This window comes from Ammodytes marinus (genome assembly GCF_949987685.1).
Source record: "Ammodytes marinus genome assembly, chromosome: 6".
NCBI classification, from domain to species: Eukaryota; Metazoa; Chordata; class Actinopteri; order Uranoscopiformes; family Ammodytidae; genus Ammodytes; species Ammodytes marinus.
This window is the reverse complement of record NC_137235.1, coordinates 31,248,748-31,271,313: the sequence shown is the minus strand read 5'-3', so window position 1 is coordinate 31,271,313 and position 22,566 is coordinate 31,248,748. Positions and strand designations below refer to the sequence as shown.

General features: G+C 41.4%; 1 protein-coding gene across 1 annotated transcript in view; it reads right to left on the bottom strand.

The window, feature by feature from the left end:
* Positions 1 to 22,566, bottom strand: part of LOC307251537 (complement C3-like) — a gene marked incomplete at both ends in the record, with an annotated part of 98,988 nt that overhangs the window by 12,693 nt on the left and 63,729 nt on the right. Inside the window, 10 exons of the mRNA XM_080028905.1 lie at positions 7,581 to 7,683; positions 7,774 to 7,863; positions 7,992 to 8,082; positions 8,466 to 8,514; positions 8,850 to 8,931; positions 9,080 to 9,142; positions 14,223 to 14,378; positions 14,505 to 14,582; positions 14,967 to 15,052; positions 22,204 to 22,354. Of these exons, the coding sequence (XP_079885031.1) occupies positions 7,581 to 7,683; positions 7,774 to 7,863; positions 7,992 to 8,082; positions 8,466 to 8,514; positions 8,850 to 8,931; positions 9,080 to 9,142; positions 14,223 to 14,378; positions 14,505 to 14,582; positions 14,967 to 15,052; positions 22,204 to 22,354 (949 nt within the window). The remainder of the gene's footprint in view (positions 1 to 7,580; positions 7,684 to 7,773; positions 7,864 to 7,991; positions 8,083 to 8,465; positions 8,515 to 8,849; positions 8,932 to 9,079; positions 9,143 to 14,222; positions 14,379 to 14,504; positions 14,583 to 14,966; positions 15,053 to 22,203; positions 22,355 to 22,566) is intronic.

Genomic DNA, 22,566 nt, shown 5'->3' with positions numbered 1-22,566 from the left:
CGTTTGATCGATCATTGATCTGATCAGTAGTTCTCAGCCCTCTTGTCGTATAGGCGGCCACCTTACACATCGTGAACATGCTCTACATTCAGATTAATAAACCTAGGCATATATCGTTCTTTTTTTTATTAACAGGAGTGTTTTAGGATCAAGCATTTGTTTCTCTTGTTTACATGGTGAAACATGTTATCAGCGATCCATTGACTATGGCTTTTACGCACGCGCTCAACCCAGAGTGAACACGCTCAGAGTTGATTGACCCAACGCTGATCGGGCGATCATAGCCTAAGATGCATATTTCTCGCTAGCAATATCATAAAAACAGACCTGTGGTCTTGCCATTGCTATAGATAAAATTCATAATTTCCCATGGAAAAAAAGCCATTGGGGCGACCAGCTGTGGTGTGGTCGTCCCTGCGGTCTCGGCTGGTGGATTATAGACGTTATGAGTAGGCTATAGACAGGTCCGTGGCAGGGGGGTGCGAGGCCCTGCTCATTGACGTGCACGCGCATTAATCAAGGACACACGCACGCAGCTTTACTTTTGCGCGCGGGTAACCTGGGTGCAATAGCCTTCAAGTAAAATAATACAGCATCATCATTCACAACTGTAAAAATATTGACCTTAGGCTACCTGATCAAGTTAGCGCAGCTGTCACTTTATTTTCACATTTTGAAACCTGTTATAGGCTACATTCTGAAGTATGGCAGTATCATCGTCTAGGCTGTTCTTTGTTTGGGTACAGCCGTGGTACAGAAGGCGAGGTCAGCTCGAATCGCTTCCAATAATCTCCAAGCACTCGCAACTTCAAAAAATTAGTGCCTTTATTTTACAACTCAAAAAAGAACAAAACTGTCTTGTAAATAAAGTAAAATATACTGAGAAACGAATAAACCATTGTAAGCAACGAGTGAACTTAATAAGCGGTCGAAATACTTATTTAAACCACCGCCTCTTTCCCTTGACATTTAGTTTTCATCATGACAAACACACACCTGGCTAAATACCTGGTCGGTGCGGAAAGCCCGCCCACAAAAAACAAAGCAGTCTAGGCATAAACAGTACTAGCCTATATAATATCATTATCATCAATATAATTTCAATTAAAAATTTCTATTTTCATAAACAATAAACAATTCAGACATCTTTGTAAACAGAAAATCAATAGCCTTATTTTAACGGCTGCGACAATCATAGCGTTATACAGCCAGGTTGCAATCATCCTGGACCTGGTATACCGCTGTATTGGCCATCATCGCGGACTCCTGTCTCTTAACCAGACGAGAGGAAAGATTTGTCTTTCTTTCCACGCACAAGTCGATCTGGTCGCAGTCCCAGAATGGGATGGTTTGCCTTTAGCATCATGCACAACGCCACCGGGGCGAAGGAGGGGCTTGGCCAATATGTGGGGGTGCCGCACTATAACGTATAGCCAGAAAAGAGATTCTGCGTGTGTTTCATTAAAACTCGGTGTGGCACGTTTATTTAAGGTCTGTACAATAACGGGGGTCTGGGGGTCCTCCCCCAGGAGCCTCAAAGACTTGTTTATTGCGTTCTGGTGACTTTAAAGCACAAACAAGTTGTTCACATCATCATCAACTTTTGCCTTTTTTAGTTGTTCCAAAGAATCTGCATTATCATCTTGTGATATGATAATTGTCCATTATGTTTGTTTATCATCTCTCTTGAGTGACATTTTATAATAACAATAATAGCCTAAATATATTTCTCATTTGCTGTGCGCTGGGGAGAAACAGACACGCTGGCAACTTTTCTGTTTGACTCTCGGCCGGTTGCGAGGCAAAAATAAATAAATAAAAGGACTCGGCACATCACTAAGCTACATAATAGGCTGGCCTGATGTGAAACTTCTCTAAAATATAGGCTACTTACTCAGGCTCGCCAACATAAAACAGACGCGCACATAGCCGCGTGAACATATTCTCAGCAGGGGGTGCTGAAAAAAAAGCTCAGCCTGCAATTGTCTCGCAACTCGCTACAATGATAAATACAAACTGCACCAATACATGCAGCGGTGATGGTTTTAATTTAAGGCTGGGGGTTTCCCCTACAAGTAGGCCTAGGTCGTAAAAAGTCGGGTCGTCTTATATTTGGGGTCTAATATTCGGCGTCCAGTAAGGGAATGCCGTTACCAGAGCGGTCATTCAGCTTGGGCCTGTGTCCACCTTGTTTATTTTCTTTTTTTTCGGGTGGAACACTGGTTGTGCGCTCTGAAGCGGCTGGGACGTGCATTTTTGCGCTGGCCGCTGGGAGAGAGAACGCGGTGGGCTTAGACTATAGGCTATAAAAAGGCACGGGAAATCGCCAAAGAGCTCAACATCCCCAGCATTGAATTAAAAGCCTCGACTCATTATATTGCGATGAGTCAGAGGCATGAATCGACAAAGCGATCGATTAACAGTGGCTTTTCTGCTGTGGAGAGCTTGCCAACTGCGCCGTCCATTACGCACCATCACTGCCTCCGTAATGTTCAGATTTTATAGATTGCATCAAAGCCCTAATGATAATAAGAATGAGATCGCTTTTTTTAAACGATGTCCATGCTTAGGTGGTGATTATATTAACTGTGTCGGCTGTAGACTGAAACTAACTGAGCGAGGGCGGTTGTTTCACTTTACAGTCGGCAGTGAGATTGGGGGCATGTCTCCGTATATCCAGGGCTCGGGACATGCAATCGGATCGCGAAGCCTGTCCCCTCTACATTGTCAACGTGCAGGAATCCCCAGTGATCATTTAGTCTTAAACCACATAGTTTTTCTGCACAGCGGCTCGCGAGGTCTCACAGTGAACGACACCAACACAGCGTTTCACCGGGCAACGCGCTGCTTCGCTCAGACGGGGCTTTGAGTGTAGGCTCAGGCGCAAAGAGTCTGTTTCTCTTGCGCGGCACCAGAGAGATTGTATAAAATTGTATTTTAGAACCTCTCTCTCTCTCTCGGCTGCATTATAATGTGTGTGATTGCATGTTGGTAGGGGTCCATGGCTGGTTTGTATCCAGGGGCCGTGGGCATATTAATCCGTCCATGCCTGTGCGGTGGCACACTTGGCACATGCCTTGCCAAAGTACTGGCTATAGAGGTAGGCTATATTATTGCACGTCGTAAGTTTGACCAGTAATTGACATTACTTGTCAAAAAGTGACTCAAAGGGACACTGACCATTCGTCAATGAGGACGAGTTGGGGAGAAATGTTGGGTGGTTGGGAGTGAGAACGTGTTCTTAAATAAAATAATAAAATATGTGGCCTATTATTTTATTCGAACATGTAGGCTATACATTTTACAGATTGTGCTCAATAAGGCATAGGCTATATGGGTCAGTGTATGCTATGATCCTATTATAAAGGCTACGTTTATTTGTTTTCATGTCTGAATCCAACAAAGGGAAATCGGACAGAAAATAGCTCCGTTCTCCCGTTTCCTTGTTTCAGTCATATTCGTTTTTGGTTTTGTACCAATAAACAAGAAAAGATAATTCGGACTGTTATTCTCCTTTCTGTCACTTGGGACTAAGCTCTTAATACAAAGTAACAAAACCCTCCGTTCACCCATTCCCTTGTTCTGTCAAATTCGTTTTTCGTTTTGTACCAATAAACAAGAAAGGAAAAGTCGGATGGTATTTTAGATTCTGCACTCCAGCTGGAATACAGTAAAACGAAAATACGAGTGGAATTGAACTTTCTGTCACGTTGGACTCAGCCCTTAATACAAAATAATAATATATACACGGACCTTTACTAATACCTACACATGTATACAAACATATCTGCATACCAGCATCTTACAGACAAATGAATGCCTCCATTTTCTTTGAAGGACCCTGTGGCATAGCCTTCCCTACCGCTCCCTGTATGGTAAACGGAGTCTGCAGCAAGCACTACCCCGAAGACTTTGTCCAGCAAACAGTTCTTCCTCACAATGGCCAAGGCTACCCCATTTACACCAGGCCTTTTAATGGCCGTGTCTTCGAGAAGAATGGCTTCAAATTCGACAACAGGTAGGAAATGCCACATCCATCCAATGCATATGTTTACAATCACGCTTATTGCCCAACAACTTGCTATCACGTCGATATCAACTCCAACAGTCACATTGCTCACTATCCAAATTATAATTTGCCATTTACTGTAACATTGCATTAAGATTTCTTTCCATGTTTATCTCAGTTGGGTGGTCCCACACAACCCCTACATCATCCTTGAGTATGTGGGCAGCTTCGCCACCATCAAGTACCCGTATAAGTACATGCACAAGGGTGTGGATGTGGGAACTGTTGGGGGGAAGGAAGACAACAACGAAATCTTCAAATTCATCAACGCCCGCACCATCGACCCCTACGACCCCACTGGAGGATCATGGAGTACCCCATTCAGGAAAGGGTTCCCTCTGTGATGCAGCTTGCAATCCACCTCAAAGGCCAACAGAACGTTGTGTTCAGAGATGGAAACGCCGAGCAGGGCAAAAGACACCACACTAACTGCCTACTTCAAGCTAAATGCTAAGGACCCACACGCCAGAAAGCTGCTATACAAGGACATCCCTGAGTTCTACACCTGGAACAAGAGCAACAATTCCTGGAACATTCAGAAAGTGCAGCCCAGCAACACAGTTACCCCGATAATGATTGGCAGGATCAGCAGCGTATCTCCCAACTAGGGTGGAGGTGAGAGGTTTTATTTAAGACTGCTCCTCAACCACAGGAGAGGAGCAACCTCATTCAATGACCTGCTGCAGTACAACGGAGAGCCCTGTGAAACCTATCGCAAGGTCTGTCTGAGAATGGGACTCCTGGAGGATGACTCAGAGTGGATCTTCAGTTTGGAGGAGACCTCCAAACTGAAATTTCTGCAAAACATGGGAGAAGATTTTTTACACCAAGAATCCATTCACAACCACTGCAACAAGGCTGATATTAATCTGGAAAAAATTAAGAGGATGGTGCTGTGGTCTAAGAGGAGCTGGACAAGATGGGCGGCAGTCTGACCCAGATCCTGGGGATGCCAAAGCCCTCTGTACCTACTGCAGAGGACACAGAGGGCAGATTGTTCAGGGAGGAGACCTACTATACTGTGCAACAGGCCAACATGGCAACAGAGCTGATGACTCTGCTCAATTCAGCCCAGCAGACAATGCTGCACCAGGAGAAGTCACACATAAGCAGTTCATCCTGAACTGTCCTGGTGGCTATGGTAAAACTTTTCTCTTCAAAGCCCTCAGTTCAAAAATCAGATCTGCAGGAGGTATTGTGTTGTGCGTGGCAAGCACTGCCCTGGCAGCACAGAACCTTGACGGTGGGAAAACTGCACAATCGAGATTCAAGATCCCCCTGGATTTTTGAAGACTCGGTGTGCAACATCAAGGCCCAGAGTCACCTGGCCAAGCTCATCCAATCTGCAAAACTGATAATCTGGGACGAAATCTTCTCTGTACACAGGCATGTTGTGGAGGCAGTGGAGAGGACAATAAGGGATCTGATGTCAAGTGCAAAACCATGGGGAGGTAAGGTTGTGTGTCTGGGCGGCGATGCCCGCCAGACTCCTCCTGTCGTGAAAAGAGGCGGCAGAGCTCAGATTGTCACTGCCTGCATTCAGATGTCTCCCCTCAGTGAGAAGATGCAGACATACACATTGGAACAGAACATGAGGACAGATCTAACTGAGATTGAATTCTCACAGTATCTGCTCAAGATCGGTGAGGGCCAGGAGGAAACACACAAAGATGTGGGGAAAAATAAAGTGAAGATAACTAATGAACTACTGGTTAGGGCTTTGCCCCAGCTTATTGACCAGATATTCCCCAACCTGGCCTCTGCCTGCAACTCTCCAGAAAACCCTATGGCTGGGAGAATATACCTATATACATCCATGCACAGTGTGTATTGAGTTTATCTAAAAATATTTGAAAATGGGGCTGCCCTCTGTAAAAAAAAAGATAGCTGGACAACAGAGTTCCTCTCACTGCATTTAAATGCATTCCTTATAATACAGAGAAATATGTCCCGTAAAAGAAAAAGAGCACCAAGCCCAACCCAGAGGATCCTCCATATTATTATATTTCTTCAATAGCTTCTTATTCATCATGACCCAGCGTCTCCAAATTATTTGTTCACACAAAATTCCTCAGATTTAGCCTCTTAATTTTCGTGCGGTTGTTGCAGTGACCGAGCATGCACTGCGGTTGGCTTGTAAATATTGCAGTATTTCACTTCTGCGGTAATCGCGACAGCTCTAGTGAATATCATTAAAAAAAGATGATCATCCTATGTCTGGCCTGACATTTTATTCACTAACTGTGACATCTAAGGGGGAAAAACTACTTTATTAACTCATATTTACCTAACCATTACCTAATGCTTCATTAATACAGTATCTCCCGGTCCGTTAACCAGTAACTAATCATTAGCGCTTGAATCAGAGTCTCTCAGTACATACTCATTAACTTTCCATTACCTAATGCTTCATTAATATGCATGGTCATAACTGTGTGAAAGGCCGCGATTTGCGGTAAATAAATCTGCACGTGTCTCAAAGCTTTCTCTATCAGCTGCTCTGTGTGTGTGTGTGTGTGCGGTTCTGCGCACGAGACCGCGCCGCACCTGACTACGGCATGCACGCGGGAGCGGGAGACTCTCCTTTAACATTTTCAGGGATCTCTGTAGAAGGCTGGGCCCATGGCGACACATTCTCTAGGCTTTCTGTGGTGGGACTGCACGGTTTGACACTTTATGTATTGCTAAATGCACATTTTAATTTTTTACTTTTTGTATTAAGTATTTAGTAGACAGTGCATGCTTTTGCCTTTTTGTTTGGTGTTGGCTTTTGTTGCTTTTGTCATCCACAGTGGCTAGACAGTGTGCACGTGCGCACCAGACCTTTGTTATACCATAAGGAGAGTAAGCTGTATTCAGAGATTGCTACTATTGCATTCCTCTTTTTAGATGGTTCTAACCTAGCCTGGTCCTACCAGGCCATCGTACTTCATTTCATTTGTACAGACGGTCTGGAATTGCTCAATTGACAAAGCTCACTCACTTGAAGGTGGGTGTCTGTTGAAGTTTAAAACTATTGGATCTGCCCAGTGTCACTCTGGGTCTGCCAACCAATCGCATAACGTTTGGCCGTGACGTATGTCATGTGCCGCCTTCTGACTACAACTGAAACTCAGCCACTCCCTCTGTTCACTGATTGGACAGGCAGAAATCTGGTGGAGAAAACCCGCGATTATACCGCAGACCCAGACTGACTATTGAAGGGAAATGAAAATTGAACGGATCTAGTAGGCGGGCGGTGCCAGGCTAGTTCTAACCTAGTCAACATGTTCAATAAATAAGAATATATTTTTGCACCAATTCATGCCTCAAGTCATTGTTCATGTTAAGTGAAGACACATCGGCAAGCGATACACTCATAATTGAAGTAAATAGGTTTCTTCTGCCCTCAAATTGGAGGTGGCGTTGTCAGGCATAATATCTAAACTATGGTTACTGCGAACAGGTTTAGCAGCTGCAAAATACACTCAATCCTTTAGTGGATTTGGCCCTTAGTGTCTTTGAGACTTACGCTCATTGTATTCATAGACAGAAACAGCAGCTGGTTGTAAGACGCCCACTTTCATCTTCTGATGGATCCTGAAAGTGATCTCCTCTGGTCGAGTGTGAGAAACCTTTGGAGAATGGAAATCAAATGTGAGAAAGAGATACATGAATACAGAACAAGGCAGGGAGAAAAGGGGATGGAGGGAAGAAAGTTTTACTTTGTCAAGGTAGATGATGAGAGAGCCTCTTTCTGATAGGGCTGAGTTCATTTCAAATCTTGAGATGGGGCGTGCACGTCCTGTGGACAACTACACACACACGCACGAACACACATCATTACACAATTACACCATAAAACTGATTATAGTTTCTCCCAACTACAAACACTGACATGTAAACTGTAAGTGGATATGTGTGTATCTGTGCAAGGTCTTACTGCGTTCAGGTCGACTTTATTAACCTCAAAGCCAGTTAGCAAACCAATATCCAAGATTGACATCAAAGCATCATTGTCTTTATTCATAAACCTGGAAAGAAAGTGTACAGAATATAAGAAATAACAGCATTGAGAGGACAGGAAAAAAAGTAAAGCCGTATGGAATGTAAAATCGAATATCCTTTAGGATTTTAGGTGATTCAAAAACTATTTAAACTTGCGGGAATGGGCAGCTCAAGAAAGCTTTTTCAAAATAACGTGAAGGAAAAGTTTGCACCATTGTATTTTTCTGATGCCAAATGGGTGTGAAATTAAGATGTATAACAAGGTTATCAGGTAGGGAGAGCATGGACCATTGAAAATTATAAGAGTTACTTAAACAGGAGGGTGAAGAAGTGAGCTAATTTAGACGCCATAGCTTGCCAGAAAATGTTCTTTATAAAGCCACCAGTAAGACTTTTTGATTGTACTTACAAAACCTCTATTTTCAGCTTGTATATCTTCTCATTTTCATCCATTTTCTCTGCAGGGGACAAATATTTTTGGAGCATTTTGAATATTTGTGTCTTTCACAAAAGGAAAAATACTTTGCAAGAAGATGGATTGACAGCTTGTAGCAGATAAATTAACAAGTCAAAAAGAAAAAAGAAATTACAAAATTACAAAATATTTAGAACAATTACCTGAGAGGAGCTGCACACGTTAGCAAAACATTAAATGAGCATTTTTAATATTTGTGTTTCTTACAAAAGGAAATAAAATTGGCAGAAAGACGGATAGACGAAAGGAACAAAAGACAAGCAGACAAGCTCAAATGTCAAGTCAGAACAAACAGATGAAATGACAAAAAATGATTACCTTCAAGGAGCTGCACTGACAGGTTAAACCTCTGACAGTCACTAGCTTTTTTAGTAGGCAGAGTATAATACAGCGACACCATCTGCCACAGGATGAAAGGTGCATCTTAATATGTCATTAGCAATGCAAACAGTCATCCATATTGAACACAAGGTAAAGAAAAGACTTCTGTAATTCAAAACAGACACAACAGGGGATGATAAATCTCAAAATAAAAAAATTTTACTTACCGTGACTGTTGCTTCACCTGTGCCTGTGGCATTCACTGTTACGTTCTGGTTTATATCGTTTATCTGTAGAAATGTATTATACACACACACACACACACACACATACAGTCATGCCCAAAATTATTCATACCCCTTGCAAATTTTGACTCAAAGTTACTTTTATTCAACCAGCAAGTTTTTTATTGATTGGAAATGACACAGGCTTCTCACAGAAGATAATAAGACGATGTTCAAGAGGCATCATTGTTGAAAAAAAAAAATGTCAGCTTTTATTTACATTTGAACAAAAAAAATTCCGAAATTATTCATACCCTTCTCAATAGTAGGGGAGAGTGGCCTAAGTTGTGCAACTTTTCACTCAAAGTGACTTTAAAGTAAGGCCTTGACAGTAAAGTCTCCAACTCAAATATGTACATATATTTCAGGGTGTTGTGCATCCCTGGCAATAAAAACTTTGGATCTGGAATAAACTGTTGAAGAAATATAGCTTTCGGAAAAAAAGTTGTCTTGATGCACAACTTGCCCCCGGTGTGGTGTAAATTGAGCGGTTGGAGAGAATACCATGGGGTGAATTGTGCCATTGATATATATCTCATAAACTGTAATGCAAGACAAATCCATTAGACAATCACTTATTTAAGGTGTATTTAAAGTAAATAAAGTAAATAGTTGACAAATATTGAAGGACAATTTTCTTAAACAAGGCCTAGCAGATCTAATGGTTTTACCTGCAAAGCTCACAATGACAAAGTCACCATCATCATCTTTCTGGCCATCTGAACTCTCATCAGTGGTGTCGTTAAGTGGAATTGAGATGTCACTCTCTTCTGAGCTACTGTAGACAATCACTTTCTTTTGGTGACCAGCGTATACAGCCATGTCACTGGCACAACTCTCAGAAATGTACTTTGCATTAGTTGCTCCGTGCTTGTGGAACCAACTGCCACCTGACAAATGTGATTCCCCTACATTTCTGCCTTTAAATCAAGGCTCAAAACTAGAGGTGGGCATAGATTAATTATTTTAATCTAGATTAATCTCATTGAATTTTGGAATTAATCTAGATTAATCTAGATTAAAATGGCTCATTTGAATTCATTCATAATATGTGTGTGCTCCCTAAATAATGACTCAAAGTAAGTCTTTGAGAAAGTGTTTCTCAAGCCAGGTGGCGCATCAGACCAGGGGCTCATCTCCTGTTTCCAACATGCATCACAAACTGCTTGAGGAAGCTGTTCTACTATGATAATTGGTGATGAAAATAAATAATGTTCAACAAATTCCGTTTTTTCCGTTTTAATCTCATGACTTCCGTTTTTTTACAATTAACACTAATTTCGTCATCAGAACGAGTGTCTAATTATTGCGAACAAATAATATTCTAACAATTTAATCAGATATAAGGCTAAAAATCACAACATTGCACTGTTTTTTGTGCTTAAAAAAAAACAAAAAAACAAATTTGTTGGGTATAGGCTATAACAGAAAATAAAGCCATTAATTTTGTGCTTCAAGTGAAACATTAAATATTATTTTTACATAAATAATAAAGTCCTTATAAACTTTTCAAGAAGCTGGACTAGAGTGAATATTGGACAGGCTTTATAGGTCCATGGCTTTTACCTGTGGGACAGCGCTTCACCTAACAGCTGGCTGCAACACCAACCTACAGTCTATTGTGCGACGGAGAGCTAGTTATCATTAGCATCAGCGTTAGCCGACATCACGGCAACAGCTGAATAATGTAACACATTACACAAGTTACACTACATGAAAACAACGGGCTGTGGACGCTAGAGTTATAATTGCGTGTAGGAAACATTGTTGAGACTGGAATTTCGTACCACAGCGGCCGTTCCATAATACAACACTCCCTTTAGCAATGGCTGAATATAAGACCTCCCTGTGCTGTGTATCTGCGGGAGCGAGTGGCATTAATAACTTAAAAACAGTAAACGTTTAACATGATTACGTGCTTTTAGATGCTTTAATCATATGCCGAATTTATAAACAGACCATATTATTAACAATAAATTAAGTTATGTACATGTCAGAGTTAGACAGATTTGTGAAGGGGGTTTGGCGCTGTGTGTTACATTAGCGATCCTGCAGCCAGGCTCTACTTTTCACGGCAGTAGTTTGTTCTTTAGATGTCGCCAAACCAAAATTCCTCCCTAGTTCTGCTTTAATTTCAACCGTGTTGTTTCCCTTTGCCTTGGAAATTGAATTTCACCAAAATAATGGCGAATTCCGTGACATTCCGTGTTAAACAGTAGATTCCGTTTTTATTGCCCAATTCCGTGATTCCGTCCGTGTTTTCGTTATCGCGGAAATCATAGGGCCCTACATCCGCGCTAAAATTCGCAACCCAACTTTGAGAATAGTGTTGTAAGAGTGGCGTAGCCCTTTTTGGGAATAGGGCATCTCACGCACCGTGAGATGCGTGTGCGCAGGTGGTGTGTGTCGTGGGCAAGTGATGGAGAGAGAGAGCGGCGGGTGTGTGAGAGAAGCTTCGCTCCTGCAATAAAGGCTCCTCAAGTGTCAACAACGGCCCCCGGCTATTATTACCCGACCAGAGAACGCACGGAAGGAGGTTCACCCCGACAGCGAACAGCCATCGGCCCTGGAGGGAACCATCTCCCCTGAGCCGAACAGGAGGTGGAATAAGAGATTAACGGCGATATTTTTTTTTTATCGCCGATAAGAGTCTAGCGTTAACGCAGCACGTTAACGCCGATAACGGCCCACCACTACTCAAAACCCATATGTACACCCTGGTGTTTCCTCCCCACTAACTATCTTACCTCTGCACTACTATCTGTGTTTATGTGGATGTATGGGCTTTACGTCTTTTATTTTGGTTATTGTTATTTTACCTTCATTTTTTACCTACTGAATGCACTATGTACAGCACTTTGGACAGTGCAAACTGTCATAAATGTGCTTTTATAAATAAATGTTACTTACTTACTTACTTACTTACTTATAACTCACCCAGGCCCTTTGGCACAAATCACCCCAATCCCAGAAATTTGGATAATAAGCATGATGCAGCAATTTAGGGCTGACATCGTGCTAACAGTATAGACTCAAAATGTAGCATACCAAAGCACTAAAACATGTGTCAAATGTTTTCAAACTTGTCTATAATTGTTCAGACACAATAACCAAAAAACCTTGATCATGGAAATTTTACTTTGAAAGGCAAAACAGTGTTTTGAGCTTAAATGTGCTTATATCTTATTCCTTGTGTCTCCCTTCTTTACAGGATGAGTCAAATGGATGGCTCTTCTTAAATATGTGGTCACATTTCCAATTTCTTCCACGGTTTTCTAGAAACAAGGGGTGGCACAACTTCCAAAATGCACAACTTAGGCCACTCACCCCTACAATAGAAACACCTTTATTTGCTAATACAGGAATCAAACGCTTCCTATAATTGTTGACCAGCTTTTTGCATGTCTCCGCTGGTATTTTTGCCCATTCATCTTTAGCAATGAGCTCCAACTCTTTCAGTTTGGAGGGTCTCACTGCCATCACTCTGATCTTTAGCTCCCTTCACAGATTCTCAATTGGATTAAAGTCAGGACTCTGGCTGGGCCACTGTAAAACGTTAATGCGTTTGTCCCCTGACCATTTCTTCACCACTTTTGCTTTGTGTTTTGAGTCGTAGTCGTAATTATTAAAAAATACAAGAGGTTTCGCATGGTGGGAAACCTATGAGGACGTGGTCGGAAGCCAAAAGTTACTCCTGTACTGGCGAGAATGATAGTGAGAGAGGTGAACAATAATCCCAGGATCATCACCAAGGCCATCCTGGTTAGTCTTGGCTCTGCTGGAGGCAACGTCTCATGCCAGACAATCCAACAAACACTGCACACTGCTGGGTTCCTTGGACGCAGACCAAGGAGGATGCCACTTCTCCAGATAAGGCACACAGAAGCCCGCTTGGCCTTTGCAAATGCTCATCTGGACAAAGAAGAAGACTTCTGGTCTTCTGTTTTATGGTCAGATGAAACTATTTGGCATAAAAAAGGAGAAGCCTTCAACCCTAAGTACACGATCCCCACTGTCAAACATGGTGGTGGGAACCTAATGCTTCGGGGGGTGTTTTTAAGTCAATGGACCAGGGAACCTAATCACAGTAAACGGCATCATGAAAAAAGAGCAATACATCAAGATTCTCAGCAACATCAGGCAGTCTGCAGAGAAACTCGGCCTTGGGCACTAGTGGACATTTAAGCAGGACAACGACCCAAAACACACAGCAAAAGTGGTGAAGAAAGGGTTAGCGGACAAACACATTAACGTTTTACAGTGGCCCAGCCAGAGTCCTGACTTGAATCCAATTGAGAATCTGTGGAGGGAGCTAAAGATCAGGGTGATGGCAGTGAGACCCTCCAAACTGAAAGAGTTGAAGCTCATTGCTAAAGATGAATGGGCAAAAATACTAGTGGAGACATGCAAAAAGCTGGTCAGCAATGATAGGAAGCGTTTGATTGCTGTAATAGCCAATAAAGGCTTTTTCTATTAATTATTGAGAAGGGTATGAATAATTTTGGACATGCCACTTTTTGTTCAAATGTAAATAGAAGCTGAAAAAAAAGTTTTCCACAATGATGCCTCTTGTACATTATCTTATTATCTTCTGGGAGAAGCCTGTGTCATTTCCCATCAAGAAAAAACTTGCTGGTTGGATAAAAGTAACTTTAAGTAAAAATTTGCCAGGGGTATGAATAATTTCGGGCTTGACTGTACATACACACACCGCTCAGCATAGGAAATTTACAGGAAAAATCAGGACTGATGCTGGGATTACTACCAAGTTGTCAAAAGAATCAATGGCATGCACAGGTAGACACTAAGTGCTGCCATGATCGTCTATAAATGCTCCTCGTCGATTAAAAGTGTGTAATAATAATGGAGAGGGCGTATGGAGATCATGGGCCTATCATGTGCCAGTACATATTTGTTATTTTTTAAATAACATTGTTCGGGGCTACGAAGATCAGGGGCCTATATTTAGCCATTAAAAAAAATAAACAAAGACTTCAAAGAGAGAAGGAGCTTCGGGGTAAGGGATTATTAAAATAATCGTGTGTTTGTGCATGTGTATGTGGGTGTTCAGTTTGTGTGATCTCACTTTAGATGTCCTACTGGCAAACTGATTGTCCCTGTTGAAGTTGAATTTATCAGGCTTAGACCTGCTTAGCCACTTGATGTCCACATTCAGATTATACTCTGGTTCTTTAGCGTTGGCCCAGTACTCTGCTACAGCCTGATACACCATTATAGTAGTCTGGAAAGAAGAATTAGGCCTTTTCATATTAAATTAAGATGGAAAAAAACACAACTGCTCCAAAAAACAGCTAAAAAAGATAAAGGTTCATTACTGTATTTAGATGGAAAAAGGGGTCTGTGTTACCTGAGTAGATCCATAGCCTCCGTCCACCGACTTCTGTTGGTTGAGCCATCTGACCACACCTTTGGCTTCTTGAAAGGCCTTCATTAGCAGAAGACATGCAGACGGTTAAACATTGTCTCTAGTTGACATTGGAAATCTGATTCTGTGACAGTTTCCCAAACCCACTATAGAGCTTTTATATGATTTATCGATTAATAAATGATCAAGTGATCTGATTAACACATGTTGTGATGTGGTTGATTAAGAGCCATGTTTTTATTCATTCTATTCAACATGTATCATCCACAACACAAACATTTAATTAATCATTTATGAACAGTTTCAAGAATGGGAGAAAGTGACAAAAATAAATAATTGATAAAAATGTAAAAGATAAAAATATGTAAAGTAAAATATGGAGTGATAAACATATTGTTATAGCATTACATTCTGATGAAACACAAATAAGGAGGGTGTGCTCACCTCAACTTTGACCAGAGCGAGAAGAGCATAAGCTGTGGCCTCCAATGTGTAAGAATCACTACCAGGTACAAGCCAGTGGGACATTTCTGAGGAAGACACACACAAAAAAACACCTTTTATTACTATTGTGTATGTAATGGGTTAAAAAGTAGTTCTTCATGGTGTGAAAAGGGTAAAAAATATAAATAGTATCAGTAAAAAATTTAAAAGAAGGTTTAATTAGATAAAAGTATTTTTTTGTTTTTGACTTGTTTTGCCGCGGCTCAGCGGACAAAGTTTTTTTTCTCTTTTTTGAGGGGTAGAAGGAGTTGAAGCGGGTTGAAGGAGTTTCCTCAAGACAGTCGAAGGTAGAACCCTTTTACAGTCTATGATGTGGACCAGTGATGGAATTATACGCTGAAGTAGGCCTAATTAGTTGAAGATGACCCGACTCTACTCGATACTTAAAGTTACATCATGTGACCTACTGGACTTCATAGCGGTATCGATAAGCTCAAACGTTATTGATTTCTGGGTTTTGAATATAGCGGAACCAGTTCCGTAGCCTAATAGAGCCGGCTTTCGGAACATAGACAGCAAAACTGAGTGCACACAGGCTGTTGTGTGTGTGTGTGAGAGAGAGAGTGTGAGAGAGAGAGCGTGATGCTGCTCAATTGCAAATATAGCCGATCCATTTTGTGTTAGCGGAAAAAAAATGTTTTGCAGACTCTAAAACACATGAATAAATAGCCTAGACTACTGACAACCCCTCTCAAATCCACTTGCTCGTTCGGAAAACCAAAAAGCAATCTCAACTTGCCCGAACATTATTTTCACTTGCCCCGGGTAAGCGGGCAACCGTTAGTGTCAACCCCTGGGAGGCGATTGACGTGTCTGGTAATACATTTTCAATGACATCCATTCTACAGACGGAGCGACAAGCGGTCGTATTACCGCTAAACTATCACGCCTCTCCTTTAAAACACACACACACGCTGGCTGCCTGGCACAGCTGAAAAGTGTTAGACTTTTCTCTCCTCCATGAGATAGTGATATTCACCATGCCTCTGTATTAAAGTCAATAATGTATGAACATAAAACAGCCTGTTCTTTGCTGCTCTTGTAGCGTACATGAATAGAAATCTAATGAGATGAAACAGCTGGAGCATCGCTGTTCGCCCAGTTCCACCAAACGCTAAAGTTAAACCTAGACTTAATCCACAAAGTAGACATTTAAACCAAACGAAACTGAATAACTAATCCACTTATTAACTAAACAAATGTTGACAATATGAGTATTATATTTAACAGCAGCGATACACGGTTGAACTAAAGTTGTTTCCATGGTTAGCGCACGGAGCCTCCTATCTCCGCCGGTCTATGCGATTTCACAGACAGGAACGCCTCCTGTCTGAAAAGGCCCTTAGATGACTTTTCTTCTAATGACCTTAGTTCTTCTAGAGCAGGGGGGTGCCCATTACGTCGATCGCTAAGGCATTGTGGGTAGATCGCATTTTGGCTCAATATAGGCTCCTAATCTTTGAAGGCCCCGAACAACGTTATTTAAAAAAATTAACAAATGACTGGCCCATTATAGGCCCCTAACCTTTGTAGAGGGGGGCATACAGAGATCAGGGGCCTATCATGCTTAAGTACATTTTTGTTATTTTTTAAATTACATTGTTCGTGGCTACACAGATCAGGGGCCTATATTGAGCTAAGCTGTAATAGAAAAAAAACTTACATTTTTTCTTTCTGCCTTTTTGGTTATTCTGTCTCCAAATTATTCCAGAAAATAGTGCTAAATAGCTCACATAGGATGCAGCTGATTTAGCATTAGTTTTCCTCTCAAAATGCGAGGATACATTTAACTTTTTTTTTTTTCAAATTTCCCCCCTAGAAGGGCCTGAGACCCCACCACAGTCTCCCAATTCCCATGAGAAATACTGTATTACCTTAAAATGATTTATCTATTAATCAAAACAAAAGAAATGGCAGGTTGAGGCAGGCCTGGCAATATGGGTTCATGCAGTTATGCAAGGTACACCAACTTATATTGTACATATAAAGAATGATTGATATATGTTTAAATAAAATATGTTTTCCATTTTTATAGTAGGTAGATCTTCTTGACTTGGTAATTTTAAAAGTAGCTCACAAGCTGAAAAGGTGTGGGCACCCCTGTTCTAGAGCTTGCATCCAGTCTGCCCTGCGCATATGAGGCTCTAACGTGCCAAATAAACCACTCGGCCGAGTACGTGGGTACAAAATAAAGTATTAAAAAGGCACTTCCCGGGAGGTGGCTCTTTTATCCCGGGATTTAAAAAGGTGAATTTCCATGAATTTTCAGCAACCCTATTCAGGAGATCCTTTGTCCCCACAGTAATTCAGCTTTTTAACACCTCTTAATCCCTCACCCCACAATCAGAACAGGGCTGTGTCCAATATCTGTGCTGCCTTAAGGTACGAACACATTGCACACTGACGCGCGTCAAGATTACATACAAAGTCGACGTATATACGTACGTCGACTTTGTATGTCATTGACTAAAACTAGACTTAAACGTCATCAGTTTTTGTTGACTAAGACCAGACGAAAATAGTCACAGATAATTTTGACTAAGAGAAGACTAAAATGCTCAGACTTTTAGTCTACAGAAACTTGACTAGACTAAAAAGAGTTTAAATGTGACTAAGACTAATAAAAACTAAAATTAAAGTTTGACACAAAGACTTAACTAAAACTAAAATGAAAACAGGCCGCCAAAAACAACACTAATAAGCGCCTTGCGCGGTGCGTCCAACGCAGAAATTAAAAATATTTAACTTTTAAGCGTTTACGCGCTGCGATAGACAATCAGCGTTGAGATTGCCTGGTGGTCTGCAAGACGAGGTAGACGTGGGAAGAGTGAAGACATTGGGCTTCCTGATACATTCTGTGAATATGCGTTTTTTGCCTCTGTTAAGCTGTCGGTTGTACTTTAGCCAAGTTAGCGCCAGTTAGCATAGTGAAACTCACCCAGCTGTGTGCTGTTCCGGAGGATAATATGAACCCGAGGTAACACTTAACAATAAGGTACACAACATTGTAGTAGTTACTGGGAAGTTGAGGAGTAGTTGCTGGGGAGTTGAAGAGTAGTTACTGGGAAATAACTACTACTAATAACTACTCTTCAACTCCCCAGTAACTACTACAATATTGTGTACCTTATTGTAAAGTATTACCGAACAAGAACTTGACGACAGTGTCCGTGTGGAATTCCAATATAGTACAGCGAAGCACCGGTGTTGTCCTCCGCCAGACCGCGCACTTTCACTTTCAGGTAGGCTGATGTCTGCCTTTATTTTTGCCGCTGAGCACACACTGCTGGTGTTAATGTGTTTAGTATGTTGCTGAATTTGTTGTTAATTTGTGTGTATTTGTGAGCGGGGTGTGTCTTCATGCTGTTTCAATGCTATTTGTGCTGCGACTGCCGTTGGTTACACAGTGGGTACCTGCCAGGCCCCCAGGAGCAGTGCCTTCTTCCTTAATCCAGCAGTGCTCAGTGGCCAAGCCTGGTATTTAAATTGTTTTGGCTGGCTGTGGACGGGTCAGTAAAACAAAATGGAATTCATACGAGCCCGGAAGCAGATATCCTTGTTCAGTCCAATAAAAGCGTCGAACAGGAATGTGTCTCCGCAAAAAAATTCTGGATATCAATCAAAGGCTTATAGGGGAGAGTGGGGGGAGCTTTGCCACTTTTTACTCAAAGTGACTTTAAAGTGAGGCCTTGACAGTAAGGTTTTCAACTTAATTATGTATGTATATTTTAGGATGTGGTGCATCCCCGGCAACAATAACTTTGGATTGAAGACCCTGTTTCCACTTGGCATTAACATCTGATTTTTGCCATCGGATCACATGTGGATAGCTCTAACTACAGGTGGAAACACTCTCAGGACGCATTGAAGACGATTTGAGATCGGATCACAAAAACCACATTCGGAGGTGTCCGCATTCAAACAGTAGTGGAAACAGCTATGCGACTCTTGTCCACATTAGGGCCCGCCTACTCAACTGCCACCCCGTCTGAGCGGAAATACGTAGAAAATGCATCACTGGCAGCTGCAACTAAAGGTTTTAGTGTGAGCGCAGTTACAGTCATATGAAAAAGTTTGGGACCCCCTTCTAATTTTGGGGATTTTTGTTCATCATTAGCTGGGATTTCAAAGAAGCAAATTCCTTTTCATATATGACATAGGCTACCTTAGGGAAACAGAAGCAATTCAGCAGTGTCATTTTGTTTATTGGAATAATAGAGAATATGCAATAAGCATCATAACAAAATTTGACTGGTGCATAAATTTGGGCACCCCAAAAGAAAAATGTCATCAGTACTTAGTTGAGCCTCCTTTTGCAAAAATAACAGCCTCTAGACGCCTCTGGTAGCCTGTGATCAGGGCCGCCTTTATGCACGGGCTTACCTGGGCTGAAGCCCCAGGGCCTACGAAGATCAGGGGCCTCTCCAAAAAAAAAAAAAAAAAAAAAAAATTTTTTTTTTTTTTTTTTTACTGTGTCAATATAGGCCCCTGATCTAAGAAGGCCCCGAACATTGTCATTTAAAACAATAAATTATTGACTGGCTCATGATAGGCCCCTAATCTTCGTAGGGGGGGCTAACGGAGATCAGGGGCCCATCATGAACCAGTAAAGAAAAAGGAAAAAAAAAATCACATTATTTTTGGCCTATGAAGATCAAGGGGCCTATCATTCACCAGTACATTTTTGTTTAATTAACATTGTTCGGGGCAACGCAGATCAAGAGCCTATATTGAGTTGAGCCATTAAAAACAAAACAAAGATTTCAAAGAGAGAAGTAGCTTTGGGATAAGGGATTATTTAAAAAAAAAATGGAATGCTGACTGACTGGATTTTTTTAAACCTGTATATTTTTTTTTCTGCTTTTTGGTATTTCTGTGTCTCCAAATGATTCCAGAAAATAGCTCACATAGGACACAGTTGATTTAGCCTTAGTTTTCTTCTCAAAGTGCACCAGATTGATGCATTTTACTTTAAAAGGTTACATTTTTTCTTCCGGGGGGGCATGCCCCCGGACCCCCCTAGAAGGTCCTGGGTCCCCACCGCGGTCTCCTCAATAATTTGGAAAAACACTGTAGCCAACCATGTGTTTGGTTATTAAAAGTAATTAGACCAGGAAGGGGTTTAAGTACATGTTACCTTAAGAGTATTTGTATTTCATCAATAGAGATATTGTGGTGTAGACAAACATGGCTTTAACGCATCTGTATTGTAAGACCGGTGCCCGGGGGGCCTACGAAACCTCTCAGCCCCGGGGCCTAGTGGCAGGTAAAGGCAGCCCTGCCTGTGATGAGTGTCTGGATCCTGGATGTAGGTATTTTTAACATTCTTACATACTAAAGCGATCCAGTTCAGTTAAATGTGATGGCTGCCGAGCATGGAAAGCCTGCTTCAAATCATCCTATAGATTGTCGATGATATTCAAGTCATTGGACTGCGACGGCCATATCAGAACATTGTACTTTTCCCTCTGCAGGAATTTGAACTGTGTTAAGGGTCATTGTCTTGTTGGAATATCCAACCCCTGCGCAACTTCAACTTTGTGACTGATGATTGAACATTATCCTGAATGATCTGTTGAAACTGGGTTGAATTCATCCGACTATCCACTTTAACCAGGGCCCCAGTCCCTGAAGTGGCCACAGCATGATTGAACCTCCACCAAATTTGAAAGTAGGTAGCAGGTGTTTTACTTGGTATGCAGTTTTCTCCTTTCGCCACGTAAAGCACTTTTTATAATGACCAAATAACTTATTTTTTGTCTCATCGGTCCAAAGCATTTTCTTCCAATATGAATCTGGCTTGTCTAAATGAGCTTTAGCATACTCCAAGCAACTGTATCTGTGGCGTGGGCGCAGAAAGGGCTTCCTTCTCATCACCCGTCCATACAGATATTTGGTGCAAATTGCACTGAATTGTTGAACCATGTACAGATACACAATCTGCAGCCAGATGTTCTTGCAGGTCTTTGGAGGTGATCTGTGGGTTGTGTGCAACCATTCTCACAATCCGCCGCATATGCCGCTCTTGTACTTTTCTTGGTCTGCTAGACCTGGGTTTAACTGCAACTGTGCCTGTGTCCTTCCATTCCCTGACAACATTCCTTACAGTAGAAATTGACAATTGAAACCTTTGGGAAAGCTTCTTGTAGCCTTCCCCTAAACCATGACAATGAATAATCTTTGTTTTTAAGATCTTTTGGGAGCTGTTTTGATGATCCCATTCTGTCTCACTTCTGCAGAGAGTCAAAGAAAAGTGCAACTTGCATTTAGGCACCTAAAATACCTTTTCACATGATTAAACAGACCTTTAAATGAGGTTCAAGGCTTAACAACATAATCCAACCAATTTTGTGTTTAAACTCCTCAGTTTTACATGCTGTTACATGCATTAAAATCAGCAAAACCACAAGGGTTCCCATATTTTTGCACAGCCAGTTTTTCACATTTTATTTAATTTCATAAAACTAAATACTGCTTTTCAAAAAATCTTTGTTTGGAAAACATCCCAGTACTTAGCTGTTCCTGGTAAATGAAAGACATACCACTTATATCTTTTTTGTGTGAAAGCAGAGTCAATTATAATGCCGGCTGAGAGGGGTTCCCAAACTTTTTCATGACTGTATAAGTATTGCAAATGACAAGCTATCTGTCCTCTATTTTCATTTCACCGAGTAAAACTGTGATAACACGGAAGTCGCTGATTTTTACTGGTGCCCTGCAAGCTACAGGCATGTGGAGCGCTAACTTCCTGTTCTTATCTGCTTCAAAATAAAGGTCAACTTGCGTTTGGCTAGTAACATGCTTTTAATATGAAGTTGTACAGGAAATGTTCTGTTTGCACAAGAAGTAACTTAACTGCATTAATATAGAAAGCCGTGTGCCGGTGGTGATCAAGCGGCGAGTCACTGGCGTTGCGGGCTTCGAGTGCAGTGTGTTCGCACCAGTAGTTACAATATACTGCTATTATCCAAATGTTTAACTCTTGTGTCTCTTGTATTTATTATATTGAATTATTATGTTTTTAAATGTATGTGTGAGCAACTGGATACTCGAATTTCACCAAGGGGGTGGATAAAGTATCTATCTATCTATCTATCTATCTATCTATCTATCTATCTATCTATCTATCTATCTAGAATCTGAATATCAGTTAATGATTAATGCTGTGTGATGACACCTGGGGAAGCAGAACTCAAGAGGAACGTCAGGTTCAGTTTTTTTTCATTGGCCAGGGCGTATGATGTGATGGCAACAGCATATCGGTTGGTGAGGCTGGGCCGACGCCTCTCCAGGTAGGCCACTGCTTTGTCAACACTTCCTTGCAAACTCTGGACAAAAGGGGAGAAAGGAAGGAGAATGAGTGGAGAAAGCTAGCATTGATGAGGGGTTTCAGGAAATTATAGATTACGATTAGATTACAAAAGGTGCTGTTTGTCTTTGTCTATTTGTAAAGGATCACACGTACATTTCGCACAATAAACAAAATATGTGCTACATCGGCCACATAAACCTATGAAGTCCCAAAATTAAATTAATAGTC